The sequence below is a fragment of the Danio aesculapii genome, chromosome 15 (genome assembly GCF_903798145.1).
Source record: "Danio aesculapii chromosome 15, fDanAes4.1, whole genome shotgun sequence".
In the NCBI taxonomy this organism is placed as follows: Eukaryota; Metazoa; Chordata; class Actinopteri; order Cypriniformes; family Danionidae; genus Danio; species Danio aesculapii.
In genome coordinates this window covers 43897859-43919647 of record NC_079449.1, presented here as the reverse complement: position 1 = coordinate 43919647, position 21789 = coordinate 43897859, and the positions used below count along the sequence as shown (strand labels likewise).

At 38.4% G+C, this 21789-nt stretch overlaps 1 protein-coding gene and 1 long non-coding RNA gene across 3 annotated transcripts; both read left to right on the top strand.

The window, feature by feature from the left end:
- The first annotated feature begins 1067 nt into the window (after positions 1-1067).
- stx1a (syntaxin 1A (brain)) lies at positions 1068-15806 on the top strand. 2 transcript variants are annotated; one of them, XM_056473584.1, is made up of 10 exons: positions 1068-1125; positions 2898-2984; positions 4058-4157; positions 4435-4509; positions 6723-6796; positions 7476-7584; positions 8094-8167; positions 8385-8522; positions 11919-12029; positions 13813-15806. In XM_056473584.1, the coding sequence occupies exons 1-10, from the start codon at positions 1096-1098 to the stop codon at positions 13888-13890; spliced, it is 876 nt and encodes a 291-aa protein (XP_056329559.1). In that variant the 5' UTR covers positions 1068-1095; the 3' UTR covers positions 13891-15806. The 2 variants fall into 2 exon arrangements, with proteins under 2 accessions (XP_056329559.1, XP_056329560.1); XM_056473585.1 differs by lacking the exon at positions 13813-15806 and adding an exon at positions 10055-10170 and having other exon boundaries at positions 11919-12003.
- Positions 15807-17003: 1197 nt separating this feature from the next.
- Positions 17004-18843, top strand: LOC130242240 (uncharacterized). The gene is made up of 4 exons (XR_008838947.1): positions 17004-17236; positions 17849-17887; positions 18214-18311; positions 18417-18843. It is a non-coding gene; the product is annotated as an uncharacterized LOC130242240 (long non-coding RNA).
- Positions 18844-21789: the final 2946 nt, after the last annotated feature.

Sequence of the window (21789 nt, the reverse complement as noted above, 5' to 3'; positions counted from 1 at the left end):
AAAGAATTAGCGTAGCTGCTGTTCATTGATATTTAACATCTCTTAAATACACTATGCAAAAACGAACTGCTATAAAGGAAAATAGGAGTTATAGACACAAACATTTAAGGTATATAAGTGTTTCTAACAAAGTGCTTCATGTATTAGGACAGAAGGAGTGCGTCCTACAGGTGGTTTGTTAAGCCCACTCACCTGCATGGAGCATGCTCATGCATTATACCGTTATGTAATGCATTGAGTGTATGTGTTACTAAAAATATATGTCTTTAATCTAGCTTTGAACTGGGAGAGTGTGTCTGAGCCTCGGACGTTATCAGGAAGGCTATTCCCGAGTTTAGGAGCCATAAATGGGAAGGCTCGACCTCCTTTAATAGACTTTGCTATTCTGGCTACCAGAAGCCCTGAGATTAGAGATATTAATGAGTGAGTTAGATTGTAGCGAGACAGAAGGTTGGTTAGATAAACAGGAGCTAGATTATTTAAAGCTTAATAGGTAGAAAGTAATATTTTATAATCAATACTAAACCGGTAGCCAATGTATAAGAAGGATAAAATGGAATAATGTGATCATATTTCCTGATAAGAACTCTGGCAGCTGCATTTTGCACTGAAGTTTATTAGGCAAGGCAAGGCAAGTTTATTTATATAGCACATTTCATACACAGTGGCAATTCAAAGTGCTTTACATAAACAGGAATAAAAGAAACAAGTATAAGAGAATTAAAAACAAATAATAAAAATGGTAAAAATTAAATAAAACATTATAAAACATAAAATATTAACATAATTAACATCATATATATATATATATATATATATATATATATATATATATATATATATATATATATATATATATATATATAAAAATTAATAATTTAACATCATAGGAACATAACTTGAATTAAATAAATCCCTGGAACATCCTTTATTAAACGTTTATTAAAATCCTTTATTAAACATTGTGCTTGTTAAAAACATTAGCTAGCTTGTATGGAATGTTAGCCAGCTAGAGTTCTGGGAAGGTCGTCTGTTAGCTGCATATGTGGAGTTTGGCTTCGATCAATAAAACCTGACAGACTGACTGAATGAAACATGAAGGACCGCACACAGGAGCTCAGACATGTGAGTATGTGTTGAGTTTACTGCAGTCTAACAGACACGGCTTCATACTGATCACTTAGTAGCATGTGATGTGTAAAGTTTGATGCTCTATAGAGTATATAGCATAGTGGGCTAGTATATACCAACTGCTAGCCTACAACTATTAGCTAGTCTATTGTACAGTAGGCTAGTACCAACTAATAGCATAACAACTATTAGCCAAGTACTAGCTAGGGTATAGTATATTAGGCTAGTATACACCAGCTACTTATCTACCAATTACTCGCTAGGTTATAGTATAGTAGGCAAGTATGTACAAACTATTAGCCAACTACTAACTAGTTTATAGTATAGTACTATGTCCCAATTACTAAGCAACTAGTAATGTTGCTAGTGTATAGTATATTAGGCTAATTTATACCAACTACTTGTCTACCAACTAGTCGCAACCCTACTGAAAAAAACTGCCTAAACCAGCCTAGGCTGGTTGGCTGGTTTTAGAGGGGTTTTGGCCACTTCCAGGCTGGTTTCCAGCCATTTCCAGCCTGGTCTTAGCTGGTCAGGCTGGGAGATGACCAGCTAAAACCAGCTATGCCCAGCTTAAACCAGGCTGGCCTACTGGTTTTAGCTGGTCATTTTCCAACCTGACCAGCTAAGACCAGGCTGGAAATGGCTGGAAACCAGCCTGGAAGAGGCCAAAACCCCTCTAAAACCAGGCTGGTCAACAAGCTAAAATGGGCCAACCAGCTTAGTCTGGTTACTAGTTGCTAATGGTATTCCAACCATTAGCCTACCAACTATTAGCCAACCACTAGCTAGTTTATAGTACAGTAGGCTATATACCAATTACTAGCCAACTACCCTAGTGATAAAAAAACAGCTTAAATCAGCCTAAGCTGGTCAGGCTGTTTTTAGTTGGTCTCCCAAGCTGGTTTTAGCTGGTTTGTCAGGCTGGTTTTAGAGGGGTTTTGGCCACTTTTTAGCTGATCTTGGTTGGTCTTATTAGCAGGTTTTAGCTGGTCAAGCTGGTCTTTTTTTCAGCAGTGTAGTGCTGTTGCTAGTTTATAGTAGGCTATAGTACGCTAATATATACCAACTGCTACTTCTACTTTAAATCACTTGTAAATATGCTGGAATGTAAACTAATTTGAAGGATGGACATGAATTTTAATTTACCTCAGCACCTTTTTTTAGTACTCATCGTATAATATGTTTTGTATGTTTTTAAAATGATCATGTGTCACGTGTCTCAAATCAAATTTCATAAGGACTGATTAAACTAACCTAACCTATAGTATAATTGAGTCACTGTAAGAGAAGAATTGGTAAACGTGAATGAGTGTGGACAACGGGATCATGCTAATGTTTGATGATGAAGCTCCTCATGATCATAAAGATCATCTGAAGTCAGAGAGCTGATGTGATTAGGCTGGATATTTACATTGTAACTGAAACTGAGAGTTTTCTGTATATGTAGTGATCTGATCTGAGCAAAGTAATCATTAACCTGTATTTAGCCTACTCGCTATCATTGAATAAACAGGACATCAGGGGGGTTCTGTCTGTTGTGGTATTGGATTTTGGGGCTCAAACACATCCAAATGAATTTTGTTACATAATATTACTTGCTTATTAAATGCATTTCATTAAAATGCTAAACACTGGTCTGGGGTATGTGTTTAATTATATATATATATATATATATATATTACTATCATCTCAGATTTTTGGGTAAACTATACCTTTAAATGAATATGAATCTCCTCACAACTTTCTGTATTTCTATTCATCAGGGAAAAGAGCTGGAAGAGCAGAATGAGGTGGCTATGAACAATAATATGGTCACTGAAGATGGCTTTTTGGATGAGTTCTTTGAGCAGGTTTGATATTATCCTTGCTTTTCATCTGTATAATCCTCAAATTCAGACCCAGACATCTTGAATTAAGCTGTTATCTTATAGTTCTGTTCACTAATTTAAGAACAATGTAGTAACCTGGTCTTAGCTGTTCAGGCTGGAGGATGACCAGCTAAAACCAGCTTGACCAGTTTAAATCAGGCTGGTTTTAGCTGGTCATTTCCCAGCCTGAACAGTTAAAACTAGACTGGAAATGGCCAAAATCCCTCTGAAACCAGGCTGGTTGACCAGCTTAAACCAGCCATCCAGCCTAGGCTGGTTTAAGCAGTTTTTTTTTTAGCAGAGTAGGCATGGGTCAGCCACCGGTATAAGATTCTGACGGTATGATAACCTTGGATAAAAATATTGCAGTATTGTGATTACTGCCCTAAAATATAAGACAACAACAACTTATTTCCACCATTGAACAGAATATATTTTACATTTAAAATATTTTGGGGCAGTAAACATGTCAGGCTAAATAATTCAAATAAATCATTGCCTTCTGCTCTCTTCATTAGTTTCTGAAACACAGATTTCTTTCCAACTTAAAAAAAAGCCACAGCAGCACAAGTCTATAGCATGCTTGGATGTTAGTTTATAGGTGATTTGTTTTTCAGATGTTTGCTGAATGGTGGGCTGACCAGTAGCTTTTGATGTGGAGATACTGTTGCCCTAAGTAACTAAATAAAACAGTCTAAACTAAACAAAATAATAAAAACATGTTAATTTTTTTTACATATAACCTTTTTTCTCACCAACATCCCACAGAATTTTGCATACTCAAACTCTGTGTGACATTGGCTTTATAAAGGAGCAACCGCTCATTTTATTAGTCAGAATCAGAAAGAGCTTTATTGCCAGGTGTGTTCACACATACGAGGAATTTGTTTTGGTGACAGAGCTTCTACAGTGTAACAGCATAACAGAGACAGGACAAAAAAACAGATAATGAATATATATTTTTTAAAAATACAAGTAAGTAGTGAATGCTCATACAAGTAAGAGTGAGTGTTTTCATCCTCCTGTTTTAAGCTTGTTATCTTCGTCTTTCTCAGGTCGAAGAGATTCGAGAGTTCATCGACTCTTTGGCAGAGAAAGTAGAAGAAGTGAAGAGAAACCATAGGGCCACACTGGCCTCTCCAAACCCAAATGAGAGTATGTCTTTCATTAGCGTCCCTTATAGATTCACAATGTCTGACAATCAGCTTTTACAGCCTGATGATGACACTAAATTGCAGTTCTCTGACCCCACCAATTGAGATTATATTTTTGGTGATTAACATTTATATTCTTGTTCCCAACCACACACTGACATGCCAAATAGGACTGCTTTCACAATACATCATCATTTATGCTACTTTTAGTACAGCTTTGGACATTTTTTATTGTGTATATACAAACATATTCTGCACCTTTCTTTTATTTTCAACAGAAACAAAAACAGAGTTTGAGGAACTGATGAACGACATCAAGACGTTGGCTAATAAAGTGCGCTCCAAGTTACAGCGTGAGTTTGTCATCTTTAATAGCACACGTTTAAACTGGATCAACTTTTGTTACATAATAACACATTAGAAAACTGATTGCCTCTTAAAATATTAAATTATTGAGATTTATATTGCAGACCTAAAATACCAGTGATGTTAAAAACTAGCCTAGAGCGCCGTCTGCTGTTAAAAAAACTAGCCTAGAGTCCCTTTTGCAGTTAAAAACTAGCCTAGGCTGCCATCTGCTGTCAAAAACTAGCCTAGAGTATTGTCTGTTGTTTAAACACTAGCCTAGAGCGCTGTCTGTTGTTAAAAACTAGCCTAGATTACCGTCTGCTGTTAAACACTAGCCTAGATCACCGTCTGCTGTTAAACACTAGCCTAGATCACCGTCTGCTGTTAAAAACTAGCCTAGAGAGGCATCTGCTGTTAAAAACTAGCCTAGAGCACCGTCTGCTGTTAAAAACTAGCCTAGAGCACTGTCTGATGTTAAAAAACTAGCCTAGAGCGCTGTCTGATGTCAAAAACTAGCCTAGAGCACTGTCTGATGTCAAAAACTAGCCTAGAGTACTGTCTGTTGTTTAAACACTAGCCTAGTGCGCCAACTGCTGTTAAACACTAGCCTAGAGTCCCTTTTGCAGTTAAAAACTAGTCTAGACCATCGTCTGTTGTTTAAACACTAGCCTAGAACGCAATCTGCTGTGAAAAACTAGCCTAGAGTGCCGTCTGCTGTTAAAAACTAGCCTAGAGTGCCATCTGCTGTAAAAAAACTAGCCTAGAGCGCTGTCTGCTGTTAAACACTAGCCTAGAGCCCCATCTGCTGTTAAAAAACTAGCCTAGAGCGCCGTCTGCTGTTAAACACTAGCCTAGAGCCCCATCTGCTGTTAAAAAACTAGCCTAGACCGCCGTCTGCTGTTAAACACTAGCCTAGAGCCCCATCTGCTGTTAAAAAACTATCCTAGAGTGTCGTCTGCTGTTAAAAACTAGCCTAGAGTACCGTCTGTTGTTTAAACACTAGCCTAGAGCGCCGTCTGTTGTTAAACACTAGCCTAGAGTCCCTTATGAGGTTAAAAACTAGTCTAGACCGCTGTCTGTTGTTTAAACACTAGCCTAGAGCACCATATGCTGTTGAAAACTAGCCTAGAGCGCCATCTGCTGTTAAAAAACTAGCCTAGAGCGCCATCTGCTGTTAAAAATTAGCCTAGAGCGCCCTCTGCTGTTAAAAACTAGCCTAATGCACCGTCTGCTGTTAAAAACTAGCCTAGAGCACCGTCTGCTGTTAAAAACTAACCTAGAGCGCCATCTGCTGTTAAAAAACTAGCCTAGAGTGCCGTCTGCTGTTAAAAACTAGCCTACAGCGCCATTTGTTGTTAAAAAACTAGCCTAGTGCCGTCTGCTGTTAAAAAAAAAATAGCCTAGAGCGCCGTCTGCTGTTAAACACTTGTCTAGAGCACCGTTCGCTGTTAAAAACAAGCCTAGAGGGCTGTTTGCTGTTTAAAAGCTAGCCTAGAGCGTCGTCTGCTGCTAAAATCCAGCCTAGCGCACCATCTGTTGTTAAACACTAGCCTAGAGCACCGTCTGCTGTTAAAAACTCACCTAGAGCACCGTTCACTGTTAAAAACAAGCCTAGAGTGCTGTTTGCTGTTTAAAAACTAGCCTAGAGCGCCATCTGCTGTTAAAAAACTAGCCTAGAGCGCCGTCTGCTGTTAAACACTAGCCTAGAGTGCCGTCTGCTGTTAAAAACTGGCCTAGAGTCCCATCTGTTGATTAAACACTAGCCTAGAGCGCCATCTGCTGTTAAAAAACTAGCCTAGAGCGCCATCTGCTGTTAAACACTAGCCTAGAGCACCATCTGCTGTTGAAAAACTAGCCTAGAGCGCTGTCTGCTGTTAAAAACTAGCCTAGTGCCATCTGCTGTTAAAAAAACTAGCCTAGAGCACCGTTTGCTGTTAAAAACAAGCCTAGAGTGCTGTTTGCTGTTTAAAAGCTAGCCTAGCACGTTGTCTGCTGCTAAAATCCAGCCTAGAGTGCCGTCTGTTGTTAAACACCAACCTAGAGCACCATCTGTTGTTAAACACTAGCCTAAAGCACCGTCTGCTATTAAAAACTAGCCTAGCGAGGCATCTACTGGTAAACACTAGTCTAGAGCACCATCTGTTGTTAAAAGCTAGTTTAGAGCGCCGTTTGCTGTTAAAAACATATTGAAGTTTTCTCTCTATTTCTCTTTTTAAAGATATACAGCAGAGCATAGAGCAGGAGGAGGCATTTAATGGCCAATCAGCTGATGTGAGGATACGAAAAACACAGGTGAGAGCGGTCAGACACACCAGTCTGTGACATGTGTCATCAGGGAAACGGTTTGAACTTCCACTTAGTAAAAAAAACATAAGTGTTCCATTTGGGATGACACTACGTTCAAATACTATGCTGTTGAGTGTGTAAGTGCGTAATATATGTAATAATATATGTCATATATATCGCTTTTTTACAGTACACTTATGTACTCACACATGTGACTCATGTTGTATTTAAAGTTAGTTCATGATTAGCACATACCCTAACTGTACTAGGGCGGCACGGTGGCTCAGCGGTTAGCACTGTTGCCTCACAGCAAGAAGGTCGCTTGTTTCGAGTCCCGGCTGGGTCGGTTGGCATTTCTGTGTGGATTTTGCATGTTCTCCCTGTGCATGTTCTCCCTGGTTTCCTCTGGGTGCTCCGGTGTCCCCCACAGTCCAAACACATGCGCTATAGGGGAATTGGGTAAACTTAATTGGCCGTAATTTATGTGTGTGTGAATGTGAGAGTGTATGGGTGTTTCCCAGTATAGGGTTGCAGCTGGAAGGGCATCCGCTGTGTAAAACATGTGCTGGATAATTTGGCGGTTCGTTCTGCTTTGGCGAACCCTGATGAATAAGGGACTAAGCTGAAGGAAAATGAATGAAGTTCATGCACTGTTATTGCATTGTAAGTGTTTTCTGTATTTCAGCACTCCACCCTGTCACGTAAATTTGTAGAGGTGATGTCAGAGTATAACACAGCGCAATCTGAATACAAGGAACGATGCAAAGGACGGATACAGAGACAGCTGGAGATCAGTGAGTTACATGCATCTAATACTTAAAGTTGGCATTAAAATCAAAATGTAATCTTTTATATATATATATATATGATGATGGCACATAATATTAGACTAGATATTCTTCAAGACACTTCTATACAGCTTAAAGTGACATTTAAAGGCTTAACTAGGTTAATTAGGGTAAAGTTAGGGTAGTAAGGCAAGTCATTGTATAACAGTGGTTTGTTCTGGAGACAATCCAAAACTAATATTGCTTAAGGGGGCTAATAATATTGTCCTTAAAATGGCTTTAAAACAAATAAAAACTGCTTTTATTCTAGCTGAAATAAAACAAATAAGACTTTCTCCAGAAGAAAAAATATCATAGGAAATACTGTGAAAATTTCCTGAATCTGTTAAACATCATTTGTGGAAATCTGACAGAATGGGCCAATACTACACCTCTAGGATGTGACAAAGACAAAAATACAAATACTTAAAACTTTTGTAATACCATAAACTATTATTGTTCAACTATTTTTGTAGCAGGAAGAAAGACGACAAATGAGGAGTTGGAGACCATATTGGAAAGTGACAACCCATCCATCTTCACAACAGGAGTGAGTGGATGTTTATATCCTCATTAACAGCCAGCGCACACTGTAAAACTTGGAGTACTTGGAGTTTTTGTCTTGTTTCTAGTCCAAATATCTTAAAATCTTTAAATAAAGAAGCGTTTTCTAGACAAGCAAAACATATTTTCTTGTTTTTAGAAATAATGTCAAAATTAAAGCATTTTAAACAGTGTATGCTGGCTGTGCCGTGTTTTTGCCAAAGGTCATCATGGACTGCAGCATCACTGAACAGGCCATGAATGAGATTGAGTCGCGACACAATGAAATCATCCAGTTGGAGAGCTGCATCCGTGAGCTTCAAGATATGTTTGTGGATTTGGCCGTGCTGGTGGACAACCAGGTAAGAGTGATACCAGGCATCAGTGATAGATGGCTTTACAGATAAATACATAATACAATATGTAGCCGGAAGTTAAATGAATGTTTCTTTAAGGTTAATGAAAATCTAGATTTTGTAGCTTTACAAAATGTGCACATTATTCTATTGCAATCAAATTCGGAAATGTGAAGGTTATGAGTTACCATAACTTTATTAGCTAATGACTTTAACTAATTAACTAGTAAACAATATCTTTTGTCAATTAAAGTTATTACATATAAACATTGTTAACCTGCAGTTATATTCAACCCAGGCTCATTCTGAGAACGTAGTCCTGGGGACGTTTCTGGAGACCGCGAAATACGTCCCGGGAGGTACGTATTTTTGCAGTTTTTGTTTTCGTGAGTCTGCGAGAGGCCGCTGTGTGCGCTTTTTCCCGCGGCGTTCTCACGTAAACCCGCTAGAGGCCGCTGTCGAACGACCTTCCGCCTGTCTGCCTGCATGACAGAGTGATTGACCGTGCGACCGGCCAATCGGCTGACCCACCCTCTTCCGTCCCTAAACCCAACCAACGACGATTCACAAAAGCCGTCCAGAAAAAGAAAAGCCCTCGTCTGATTTTTACCACGTTTTCGGATTTTGACCACATTCTCACCCTGTGACGAACTTGTTCGCTTCATTTTTTTAAATTTTATTTTTGTTTTCTTACCTGATTTCTGGAACCGCTCTTCCCCGGACTCAAACCCAGTCGTCGTCATCGTGGTCAGCCCCTCTCTGCGCCTCGAGTCCGCCAGAGTACACGAAGAGCTAACCGGACAAACTGGTTGCAGCGGGAAAGCCCTCCACACGGAGTCGAGCGTCCGGCCTTAAGCGCCGAAAGGAACGGCGTCACACCGCCCCGCAGCGTTCGCTTAAAAAAGTTAAATGCAGCTGTACGTACCCCCGGCTAAGTATTTCGCAGTCTCCAGAAACGTCCACTGGACTACGTTTTCAGAATGAGCCTGGCTTGCAACATACACACAGGTAAATTAGTGTTTAATACATGTTTATGCATCGTGTCATATCACCCAGCTCTTATTGTGATTGTTCTACTGTAAAAAAGATGGCAATAAACTTTATAAAACTCATTTGTTGGTTCAGAGGTTGACAGAGGTTGTGTTTTTATAAATGTAAAATACAACTCTAAATACATCTCTGTTGGTCTCTTTGGTTGGCCACAATTAAAATTTTGCCCATATTTTATCCACAACACATGGACCGAGAGCTTAAATGCTCCTAAAATGAACTTCTTTGAGACTTAAGTTGAAACGATTGTCATTTAAAACGGCGTCTCCCAGTTTGTTGAATATTTTTATTTTAATATATTTGTGGATACGTACCCCTGTATACATTTCTGGAGATCACGAATTATATAGCCAGAGCTACATATGGCTGCATTTCATCTTTAAAACGAACGTTATGGGGTGGTATGTAGCGGCCGACAGCTTCTGTTTCTTTTCACACTATCAGCTGACCGCTAACCTCCATGTGGACGGTTTTTCTACTGTTACCAGTTTGACCGGTGGTTCACCGCATACATCGGCAGACTTGAGATGCAGAGGGAAGCTGACCGTAACGAGCTGACCATAACAAGGGTTCGAGTCTGGCAAAGAACGGTTCCATAAAGCAGGTAAAACAAAAGACAAAAAATTAAATAAGCAAGTAAATAACAGGGTGAGAATGTGGTAAAATCTGAAAACGTGGTAAAAATCAGGCTACCGTGAGGGCTTTTCTTTTTCTGGATTGCTTTTGAAAAAGCAATCGGTTGAGTTTAGGAAAGGGGTGGATGGGGGGATCGGTCGGGCAGTCAGTTAGTCGACAGCGGTCTCTGGTGGATTAAGGTGAGAACAGCAGGCCTGAATGGCGCTCACGAGAGAAATTTGAGATCTCAAAAAACGTTAACGGCGACCTCTGGTGGATTTATGCGAGAACAACAGGTGTGAATAGCACTTGCTAGTGAAATTTGAGATTTTAAAAGCGTACACAGCGACCTCTGGTGGATTTATGCGAGAACAACAGGCGTGAATGGCGCTCACGAGAGAAATTTAAGATCTCAAAAAGCGAACACAGCGACCTCTGGTGGATTTATGCGAGAACGACAGGCGTGAATGGCGCTCGCGGGATAAATTTGAGATCTCAAAAAGTGTACACAGTGACCTCTGTTGGATTTATGCGAGAACAACTGGCATGAATGGCACTTACGAGAGAAATTTTAGATTTTAAAAAGCGTGCACAGCGACCTCTGGTGGATTTATGCGAGAACAACAGATGTGAATAGCACTTGCTAGTGAAATTTGAGATTTAAAAAAGCGTACACAGCGACCTCTGGTGGATTTATGCGAGAACAACAGGCGTGAATAGTACTTGCTAGAGAAATTTGAGATTTCAAAAAGCGTACACAGTGACCTCTGGTGGATTTATGTCAGAACAACAGGCGTGAATGGCGCTCACAAGAGAAATTTGAGATCTCAAAAAGCGTACACAGCGACCTCTGGTGGATTTATGCGAGAACAACTGGCATGAATGGCACTCATGAGAGAAATTTTAGATTTCAAAAAGCGTGCACAGCGACCTCTGGTGGATTTATGCGAGAACAACAGGTGTGAATGGCGCTCACGAGAGAAATTTGAGATCTCAAAAAGCGTACACAGCAACCTCTGGTGTATTTATGCGAGAACAACAGGTGTGAATTGTGCTCACGAGTGAAATTTGAGATCTCAAAAAGCGTACACAGCGACCTCTGGTGGATTTATGCGAGAACAACTGGCATGAATGGCTCTCACGAGAGAAATTTTAGATTTCAAAAAGTGTACACAGCGACCTCTGGTGGATTTCGCGAGAACAACAGGCGTGAATAGCACTTGCTAGAAAAAATTTAGATTTTAAAGTGTACACAGCGACCTCTGGTGGATTTATGCGAGAACAACAGGCATGAAAAGCACTTGCTAGAGAAATTTAAGATTTCAAAAAGCGTGCACAGCAACCTTTGATGGATTTACGTGAGAATAGCAGGCATGAATGGCACTCACACAGCGGCCTCTGGTTGATTCATGAAAACAAAAACTGCAAAAAAAAAAAACAAAACTTACATCTTGGGATGAATTTGGTGCTCTCCAGAAATGTATACAGGAGTACGTATCTATAATGAGCCTGGGTTGATATATTAACAATCAGTATGATGATCACGCTGTGTGACTATTATGAGCTGCAGGAGCCAGAGCCATATAGACAACTCTGGGAGAATGAGAGCATTTTAGATAAAGAAAATATTAACAGATAATAGACTTATAGGGTTTATAATTTCCTTTTTCTACCTTATCGTTCTAATCCATTCAATGAGAACAATAGAAATGAGCTGTATTTTCCCCTCTTTTTTAGGGAGAGTTAATAAACAATATAGAGACAAACGTCTGCAGTGCTCAGGAATATGTGGAAAAGGCTAAAGAGGAAACCAAAGCGGCTATTAAAATCCAGAAGACAAGCAGAACGGTGAGATATCGCAACCAATGCACTGAAATCAGCTTTCTCTTGTTCTTTCCTCTTTCCCTGGTGCCATCCGTCTCCTGTTGTGGTCAGGTAGAGATGATAGACTGTATAGAGTGTAATGTGGAACCTATAGTGGTGGTCCATTGATATAGACCAAGGAGTGAAAGATAAGTCAGCAGCCATGTTTCCATCCACATATTATTATGTGCATTTTGGAATATGGCATAAAACTGCGTACAATTTGTTCCACTGAAAAAGTATTCGTCATCAATACATCTCATTAAAAGTGGCATTACTCTGTCAAATCATTTTAACATCATCATTAATATTTAATGACATTTTAATGACAAATTCAGCTTGTAACACTGTAGTCGAGGTTCATAAATTCTATATATTAATGACACTGCAAGCTCATAGCCAGCCTGGTGAAAGGAGTGGTTCTTTTTTCTCAAAAAGTGGACCTTTTTGCTGTTGTTCACCTAATTTTCTATTTAATTCTGAGGTTTAAATACTGCATTTAGTGACATTTTAAGCACTATTTTAGCTGGTTAGCTTGTCAGATGGTCATCATAACCACACTTTTTGATAAAATACTAAAAAACTTTAGTATTAAACTTAAAACTTACTAAAATATTTCCTGAAATGTGAAGAAAAAAAGACTTATTTTAAAAATACAAATTTATTACATCATATATCATCATAAATGATCGGAAAAAAATGAAATCTGCTGAAGGTTTAAATTAAAATCTAGTCTATTATCATTTATTAGGCAAATAACATACTGAGCAGCACATTCAACCAAATTTGGCACATTGAATATTGAACAATTAAAACATAATAATAATAATGTAGAGCTTAAAAATATTTATTAAAAGTAAAATTGAAAAATCACGAATAACAACAACAGCCTATTTAGTATTCAAAATTTTTTCTTTCAAGAACAAGGTCCAAGATAACATTGCGTAAAATTCCTTATCTCTATTTAACAATACAGTAGTGAAGGATGACTTCACTTACTTCAGATTCCGCTTGGTCTTAAAGCCTTTGATGGGTTATTTCAACACAATCTCACGGCAATTCCTAACTTTTTGATTTAGTGGCTAATTCGTATGAATTCGTACGATCTAATTCGTACGATTTAGTACGACTTGCTCATCCCCCAATGATGGTTGGGTTTAGGGGTGGGGTTAGGTACCACGCCTCCTTTTTAAAATCGTACAACTTCGTACGAATGAACTCGTATGAATTCGTACGAATTAGCCACTAAACTGTCAAAACGTAAAATACTTACGTTTTCTCCTGAGATCAGGCTGGTTATTTTCACAATTTATGATGGCTTAGTACCCAAAATAGGACAGATGAGCTCATGTATGGGACAAATTCTGGACCTTTGTCAGTCTTTCGAACCACCCGAACCCGCCCTGGCTACGGGCGTGCGCTGTATATATGATTATAATGGCTTAATCATGTGTAATGGATAATCGTGTTTATGACAATATTGGTAATGTCAAGTTGTCATAACAAAGACAAAAACAGGTTGTGATGTATTTGTTTATGTCAAGTTGTCATAACAAACAATGTCATCTTTGCATTCAAAATGTTATTACCAAGCGAATGACATGTAATAACAGTTGTTATAAGCATGCATAAAATCTCATTCACGTTTATGCCATTTGTCATGTCATTATATGTCACAACATGATTATAAAGGTTTCACAACAGTCTCATGAACAATATCTAAGAAATCATGAATTAACCTCCCTTTTTCTGTCCGTTTCCCCCACAGAAGTTGATCCTTATAGGCGGCTGTGTGTCTGTCTGTGTTCTCATCATTATCGTCGCCCTCATCTTTGGATTGACATAAGACAAGACTCTTCTTCACCTGTTTGTGTGGTGCTCAAAAACAAAATACAGCAACTTCTGTCAGGAATAAACTCGGGACATCTTTCATCTTTCGTTATTTGTGAGACAGTTATAGTTTTGTAATCTACACTACCTGACAAAAGTCTCGTCGTGGATCTCAGTTATAAGAGCAACTTATAATATCTTGACTTCTAGTTGATCATCTGGAAAAGTGTCAGAAGGTGGACTTTTCTGCTGAATCATCTGTTGAACTGCATCCCAATCATCACAAATACTGCAGAAGACCTACTGGAACCCACATGGACCAAGATTCTCACAGAAATCAGTCAAGTTTGGTGAAGGAGAAATCATGGTTTGGGGTTACATTCAGTATAGGGGCGTGCGAGAGATCTGCAGAGTGGATGATCAACATCTACAGCCTGAGGTATCAAGACATTTGTGCTGCCCATTACATTACAAACCACAGGAGAGGGCAAATTCTCCAGCAGGATAGCGCTCCTTCTCATACTTCAGCCTCCACATCAAAGCTCCTAAAAGCAAAGAAGGTCAAGATGCTCCAGGGTTGGCCAGCCCAGTCACCAGACATGAACATTATTGAGCATGTCTGGGGTAAGATGAAGGAGGAGGCTTTGAAGATGAACACAAAGAATCTTGATGAACTCTGGGAGTCCTGCAAGAACGCTTTCTTTGCCATTCCAGGTGACTTTATTAATCAGTGATTTGAGTCATTGCAGAGATGTATGGATGCAGTCCTCCAAGCTCATGATGGAGTCAGACACAATATTCATTCTGTTTCCACTGCAGCATGACCACATATTCTATACTGGACATTATTGAAGGTTCACTGATGAGACTTTAGTCTAAGCAAAGTCAGACCTTACTGTCCTAATGAAATCATTCAAAATCAAGGCATCATCATATTTTATCGTGGTCAAGTAAGCGTCATCTAGAGGCCTTTGCCTTTCATATAAGCCACTTCTGATACCAATTGAGCAACTAGAAGTCAAGTTATTATTTGATGTTCCTAAAACTTGCATAGGCGACAAGACTTTTGTCAGGTAGTGTATATTCCTTAGATTCAGGGAGATACTGTTAAAAACACAGTCACTAGCTATGTTTCCATCCACCTATTTAACATTTACATTTAGTCATTCAGCAGACATTTTTGTCCAAAGTGACTTGCAATTGAGCAGGCATTCAGTGATTCAGAATTAAATACTAGACATAAAGTAATGCTTGCTGGAAATGGCAAGATAAATTTAGCATCCATTTTGAAAATGCCATAAAAACACATGTGCACTACTGAGTTGGATAAACGCTTTATCTGATAAGCAAAAATGCACATAAACTATGATGGGAACACATTTACTGAATAAAATCCAGTTTATGCGTTAAAAGTGATGTGATTTAGTTTGATAAGATCATGTGATGATAAAAATGTGTGTGATGGGATGCATTGATGGACTTTGCAGCGTTTCCAGCACATTGTAAAAGATCTGAAATGTTGTTTTGCTCATTTCTAAAACCCCTCAGCCGTCAGTCTGTCATCACAATGCTTCAGTATTATTATTACTGATTATTATTCCCTCCAGAACTGTCTTGAGCATCAGTCTGCGCTCTCGTCTCACGCCTCCAAAAGCCACCGTGTTCATTGCATTCCGTCTTCGCCTTCTGAGGCGCCACTCATTAATTAGAGAAGAAAAAACACCACAGTGGCAAATCCCAACGCTCTAAACTACATTTCTCTGACTGATATTTCTGCAAGTTTATCAGGAAGTGATGATTGTGTTCTCTTTTGTTTCTCATTGGATGGAAACGCTGATTTATTAGCAAATGTTTATTCGATATTAGTTTTATGATCTTTAGATGCAAACACAACTATAGACATGTGGGGAAATAATGGTTAAGTATGCAATAAAGGTGAATTTAATAATAAAGTGTGCAGTGCCTAAAAATGTATTGCCTTTCTGTTTATGTTATTGTTATTCACCAGAGGGATTTAATTTAACCTTCATTAATAAACCATGTCAGCCATTTGCAATGATTGTGATTTTGGTAGCAGGTCTTACCTTTAGTCTGTGTGAATACTTCAAGTGCTCTTTACACATCTTTGTTTGTATAGCAATGGTCAGCCTTTCTCAAGTCACCCATATTCTGAATTGGCCAGAACATTACTATTGCTTCCACCCTTTTGGTTTAATGTATGGACTTTAAATTTCCAGTGAATTCATCGGATTTTCTGTCCATCTAGAAAAGCACGCTCACAAACACGGTGTTTACGTCAAACCTGAAAATGAAGACGATGTCACGTGTTGCTTGTCAAACTTCCAAAATCTATCCAACGCAATAAAAATGAGTTCTGTTAAAATTAGTATCCACTGTTCTGAAACGTTCCAACTCAATTAAACACATCCTCAGCCAGCTAATTAAGCTTTTACTAGTCATACTACCCAGCAAGCAATAGCCGTCATTTCACCGGCTAGGTGAAGTATAGACCAGATCTAGCCCGGCTACGTGTAACCCAATTTTAGCCCGAATAACCTTAAATTTGGTTGCATGTTGTTTTTTTGCTAAATAAAGCTTATATATGTATGATACTCCATCATGTAAGAAAAGTCAATAACGTTTATGAGGTTCCTGCAAGTAATAGACGTAGTTTCAGTTTCTCGGTGAAGTATAGACCCAATCTAGTCCGGCTATGTGTAACCCATCTCTAGCCCAAAAAAACTTAAATTTGATTACCTGTTTTTTTTGGCAAAATACCTTGTGATATGTATGATATTCCTTCAAGTAAGGAAAGTCAATCGCATATAGGGTGTTTGGGCTTTTAAAAATATATGCTATTTTCATAGTCTGAGCGCAGCCTTGAATTAGCTCGTCGTCCGGACGGCTATTTATAGCCCACTGATAGCCTAAACTGATTCACTGTAGTATTTGGCCGTGCAGCACGTGCATCACGCACGCATTATCAGTAAGTGTTAAGGTGTAATTTCGTGACATGTTCAATTTGTAGCCATAATTTAGCTTTGAATTAGATGTTCTTTACCCACCTCGCAAAATTGACATAAAAATTTATTGCAGACTTACTGCCTTTTTATTTATAATTAAAAACGAATATGGCATAATATATCTTATTTTATAATATATTACATCTATCTTACGGTAAAACAAACCAGATCTAATCAGTTAAAAAAAATCAATGCAGTTCTGTACTCCACACGATAGATGGTGGTATTGCACATTTGTCAAGTCGGCTCGGCTGAAATGGACCAACAAATCAAGAGGAAGAAGCTGTTGTGGTTTGAAAATTGTAGCGCGTTGGATTGCGAGCGCGAGTGCCCTGCAAGGTAAGTGTAATCTGCTTTAATATCATGTTGTTTAGCAATGTTTTTTATTATATGTGCGAGTTTTAATATAGTATTACGCTAATATCAATGGACAGGCACCATTTATTCCAAAAATCTTAGACAAGCAAAAACGCTGTGAGGGAGTGTTACAACATTTTAAACACGCAAAATTAAACACTTATTTAGCAAAGTTCGGTGATTAAGAGTATTTATTGTGTACATTGCGAGTCGTCTTAATTAAATTGCCTCATGAAGTCAAATAAAAAAGTCAGTCATGAGATGAAACTTCTGTAGTTCTGGCTTTTAAATCATATTTGCTTGTGATTTCATAACAAGAGACTTTTAAACACAAGAACCAAGTTAATTCTGTTTTTAGAAAATCTATTTAAGTTAATTTCTGATTTTTCATTGATTTATATTTTATAAATAAACTTTAATATGTTATGGAAAATGTCATTTTTTTGTAATATGAGTAACTGTATTTTGACTTGTCACTGTAAAATCTAGTATAAAGTAAGCTGATTACTATGAAGTTATTATTATTATTATTATTATTATTATTATTATAATGCTTCTCTAATATTTGTAATTATTTGGTTTTTTTCTCCACAGATATTTGAGTGTGTCCATGTAAAATGAGCAGTCTAGCAGGTATGAGTTGCTTAAACACTTTAGACTAAAACATTTACACTATGACCACATTTGCTGGTTTTCCTGTCCATATGCAGATTGCCCATGTACAGTAACAAGCTGGATGAAGCTTTCGAGTCACATCAAAGACACAGAATGAATATTAAACAATATTTATGCATTATCCATATAACTGCTGTTGACAAAGAAACATTGAATATAACACACTGATACTAAAATAGTTAAAATAAGTGAATAAATAACTGAATTTAAATAAGTAATCAGCTTTAAGCTGTAAACCTGTGACTAATTATTTTTTATGTTAATAGATGTTTTTTTTCTTCTAGTTTTAATACGTAACCATCAAGCGTGATTGTGTCCTGAAGACCTACCTCATTTGAAGAGTCTGTGCATCTACCTCAATGAAGACTTAAAGGAATATGTGGTGAGTGTGTCAACCCACCCTCCTTTCAAAAATGTATTTGTAAAACTCACAGTCACAGGACTGAGTTTAGAACACGTCTCAGTATTTTCTCTCCTTTTTCTGCAGGACTGAAAGTGGCAGAATCTCATCGCACACACAACAGTGGAGATCTTTATCATTTGGGCTGAGGATGCTGGTCCTGGGGACAGACCTACAGATGTTAGTGTAGAAGTTTTGAACCTGCTGAGTGTCACATATAGATTGGATGGACTTTTTGGGTTCATGTACACTTAAAGGGTTTTTTTAACCAGAACTGAAAACGTTTAATTATCCGTGTCGTACCAAACATTGATTTGTCTTCGAAGTACAAATTAAGATACTTCAGGTGAAATCTGAGAGCTCTCATTCTCTATAGACAGCAATGGGCCCAACTTGTTTAAAGTCCAGATAAAAACCTAAAACATCCTCAAAACAGACCACATGCTTTCAGTTGTTCAATCAGAATATTTTTAAGCTACAAGAATAATTTTGAGTGCATATGAAGCAAAAATAACAGCCTTTGAGTTTCTTTATTCTGTTGAACAAGATATTTTGAAGAAAGCTGAATACCTGTAACCATTGGTGTATAACCTGTACTTCCATGGTATGTTTTTTGCAGGTTTTTAGCTTTCTTTAAAATATCTTCTGTGGAAAAAAGGAAAAAAGTCTTAGTTTTTATCTAATTTGTTTTGTCATAACTTTGATATATATATATATTTATTTATTTATTTATTTATTTATTTATTTATTTATTTATTTATTTTGTATTGTTTAATGTTTTTAATATTGTTAATGTTGCTTTTATTAATAAAAGCTTTGTTTAATTAGTTTGAATGGATTGCATTTTTGAAAACCTGTTGATCAAAAATGTTGATATGTATATGTGTATTTGTGTTGTTTATTAAATGTATAAACATAATCATTCATTAGCTGAAATTTTGATGACTTGTTTATGCTTGGGCTGTACTTAGACGTCTATTAGATTTTCACTGACAGCCCAAATTTAACCATTATTTAGCCTAGACCAAAATTCACCGGCTTTTAGACGTATATTTGTAGCCGTTGAAAAGGCGTCTAAATCACGTCTAGTCTAATCTTGGGCTATGGTTAGACGTCTATTAGATTTTCACTGACAGCCCAAATTTAGCCGTGATTTAGCCTAGACCAAATTTCACCGTCTAATAGACGTATATATGTAGCCGACTAAACTTGGGCTATGGTTAGACGTCTATTAGATTTTCACTGACAGCCCAAATTTAGCCGTGATTTAGCCTAGACCAAATTTCACCGTCTAATAGACGTATATATGTAGCCGTCTAAATTTGGGCTATGCTTAGACGTCTATTAGATTTTCACTGACAGCCCAAATTTAGCCGTGATTTAGCCTAGACGTCTAGGCTATGTTTAGACGTCTAATAGACGTCTATTAGACCAAAAAATGCTTGCTGGGTAGAAGCTTTCAGGTAGTAGTGTTTAGTCGAGATGAAGCTAAACTCTGCAGGACAGTGGCCCTCCAGGACCGAGTTTAAACTAATCATGACTGCGTCAAATGGTACTTAGAGGTTTGGATATTCAAGACCATCTATTGATACCAGCACATCTTTATTGAATAAAGTGTGGAGGAATGAAATGGTTTGAGCACATACTCAATAGTCAACATAGGCTCATTCTGAAAACGTAGCTTTGTATACATTTATGGAGATCGCGAATTATGTAGCCAGGTTAACATATGGCTGCATTTTGTCTTTAAAATGAATGCTACGGGTGGTATGGCGCCAGTCCTTTTTTCGCGTACCTCAGTATTGACTGCTTTCCCGCAGTTTGTCCAGTGGCTCGTTGTGTATGTCGGTGGACTTGTGATGTGGAGAGGAGTTGAGCGCGATGATGGGGTTTGAGTCTGGTGAAGAACGAGTTCAGAAAGCAGATAATACAAAAGGCAAAAAATAAAATAAACAAGTAAATAGCAGGGTGAGAATGTGGTAAACATGGTAAAAATCAGGTGAGGGCTTTTCTTTTTCTGGATTGCTTTTGAAAACACTGCTCCCTACCACTACACCTAAGACCTACCACTGCTGTGTCATCGGCGAAGTTGATGATGTGGTTGGAGCAGTGCAGTCGTGGGTCAGCAGCATGAAGAGGCAATACACACAAGAAGTGCTAATTATTCAAAGGAGCTGCTTGTGCTCAGAGAATAAAGAGCTAGAGTAAGGAGACCGGAGGGTTTTTTTTTAATAGAAAGAAAAGTATTTCTACAGGTGGGTTGTCAAACCCACTCACCTGTGTGAGGCACACTTCATAAATTGCATAATTTCGTTTCAGAATATTCGATTTCTACTACATTCATTCATTCATTCATTTTCTATCAGCTTAGTAGCCATATAGTGGAATGAACCACCAAGTACTCTGGCATTTCTTTGCAGCTGCAACCCAGTACTGGAAAACACCATACACCGTGGGTCTCAAACTGGATTCCTGGAGGGCCGCAGCTCTGCACAGTTTTGCTCCAATCCTAATCAAACACAGCTGATCCAACTGATCAAGGTGTTCAAGATGTTTAAGCAGGTGTGAGTTGGAGGTGGTTGGAGATAGAATCTGCAGAGCTGCTGCCCTCCGGGAATTGAGTTTGAGACCACTGTCATACACTATATCCCTCATTCACATGCTACGGTCAGTGTAGTTGATCCAATTCACCTATACCGCATGTCTTTGGGCTGTGGGGGAAACTGGAGCACTCAGAGGGTGCGCAAACATCATGCTAACTCCACACAGAAATGCCAACTGGGACTCGAACCAGCGACCTTCTTGCGGTGAGGCGACATTGCAAACCACTGAGCCCGATAATACAGAAAACAAGTATTAAACAAGAGTGAAATCTTTATAAAACCTCTAATAGGATGCAGTTATATTATATTACATTCAATAAATAAACTATGCTAAAAAAAAACTTTTATATTGCAATGTTTGGGCGGTTTGCACTAGTTTGACCAGCAGATGTCTCCAGGCTGTTTTATTTTATCGTTTTAAATCCGTGAATCTTATAGAAAAGCAGTGGTCTATGCACAGATAGTGTTTTTAGCCAGTGATAAACTTCCGGTGAAACATTAATATGACTATTTTTAGTTTCACAAGGTTGTTTTTACAGCATCGATGTTGTAATGTAATTAAAATACAATCATTTAAATAGATTTAAGGTCGCTGGTTCGAGTCTTGGCTGGGACAGTTGGCGTTTCCTTGTGGAGTTTGCATGTTCTCTCTGCATTGGCGTGGGTTTTCTCCGGGTGCTCCGGTTTCCCCCACAGTCCAAAGACATGCGGTACAGGTGAATTGGGTAGGCTAAATTGTACATAGTGAATGGGTGTGTATGGATGTTTCCCAGAGATGGGTTGTAGCTGGAAGGGCATCCGCTGCGTAAAACATGTGCTGGATGAGATGGCGGTCAATTCCGCTGTGGCGACTTCAG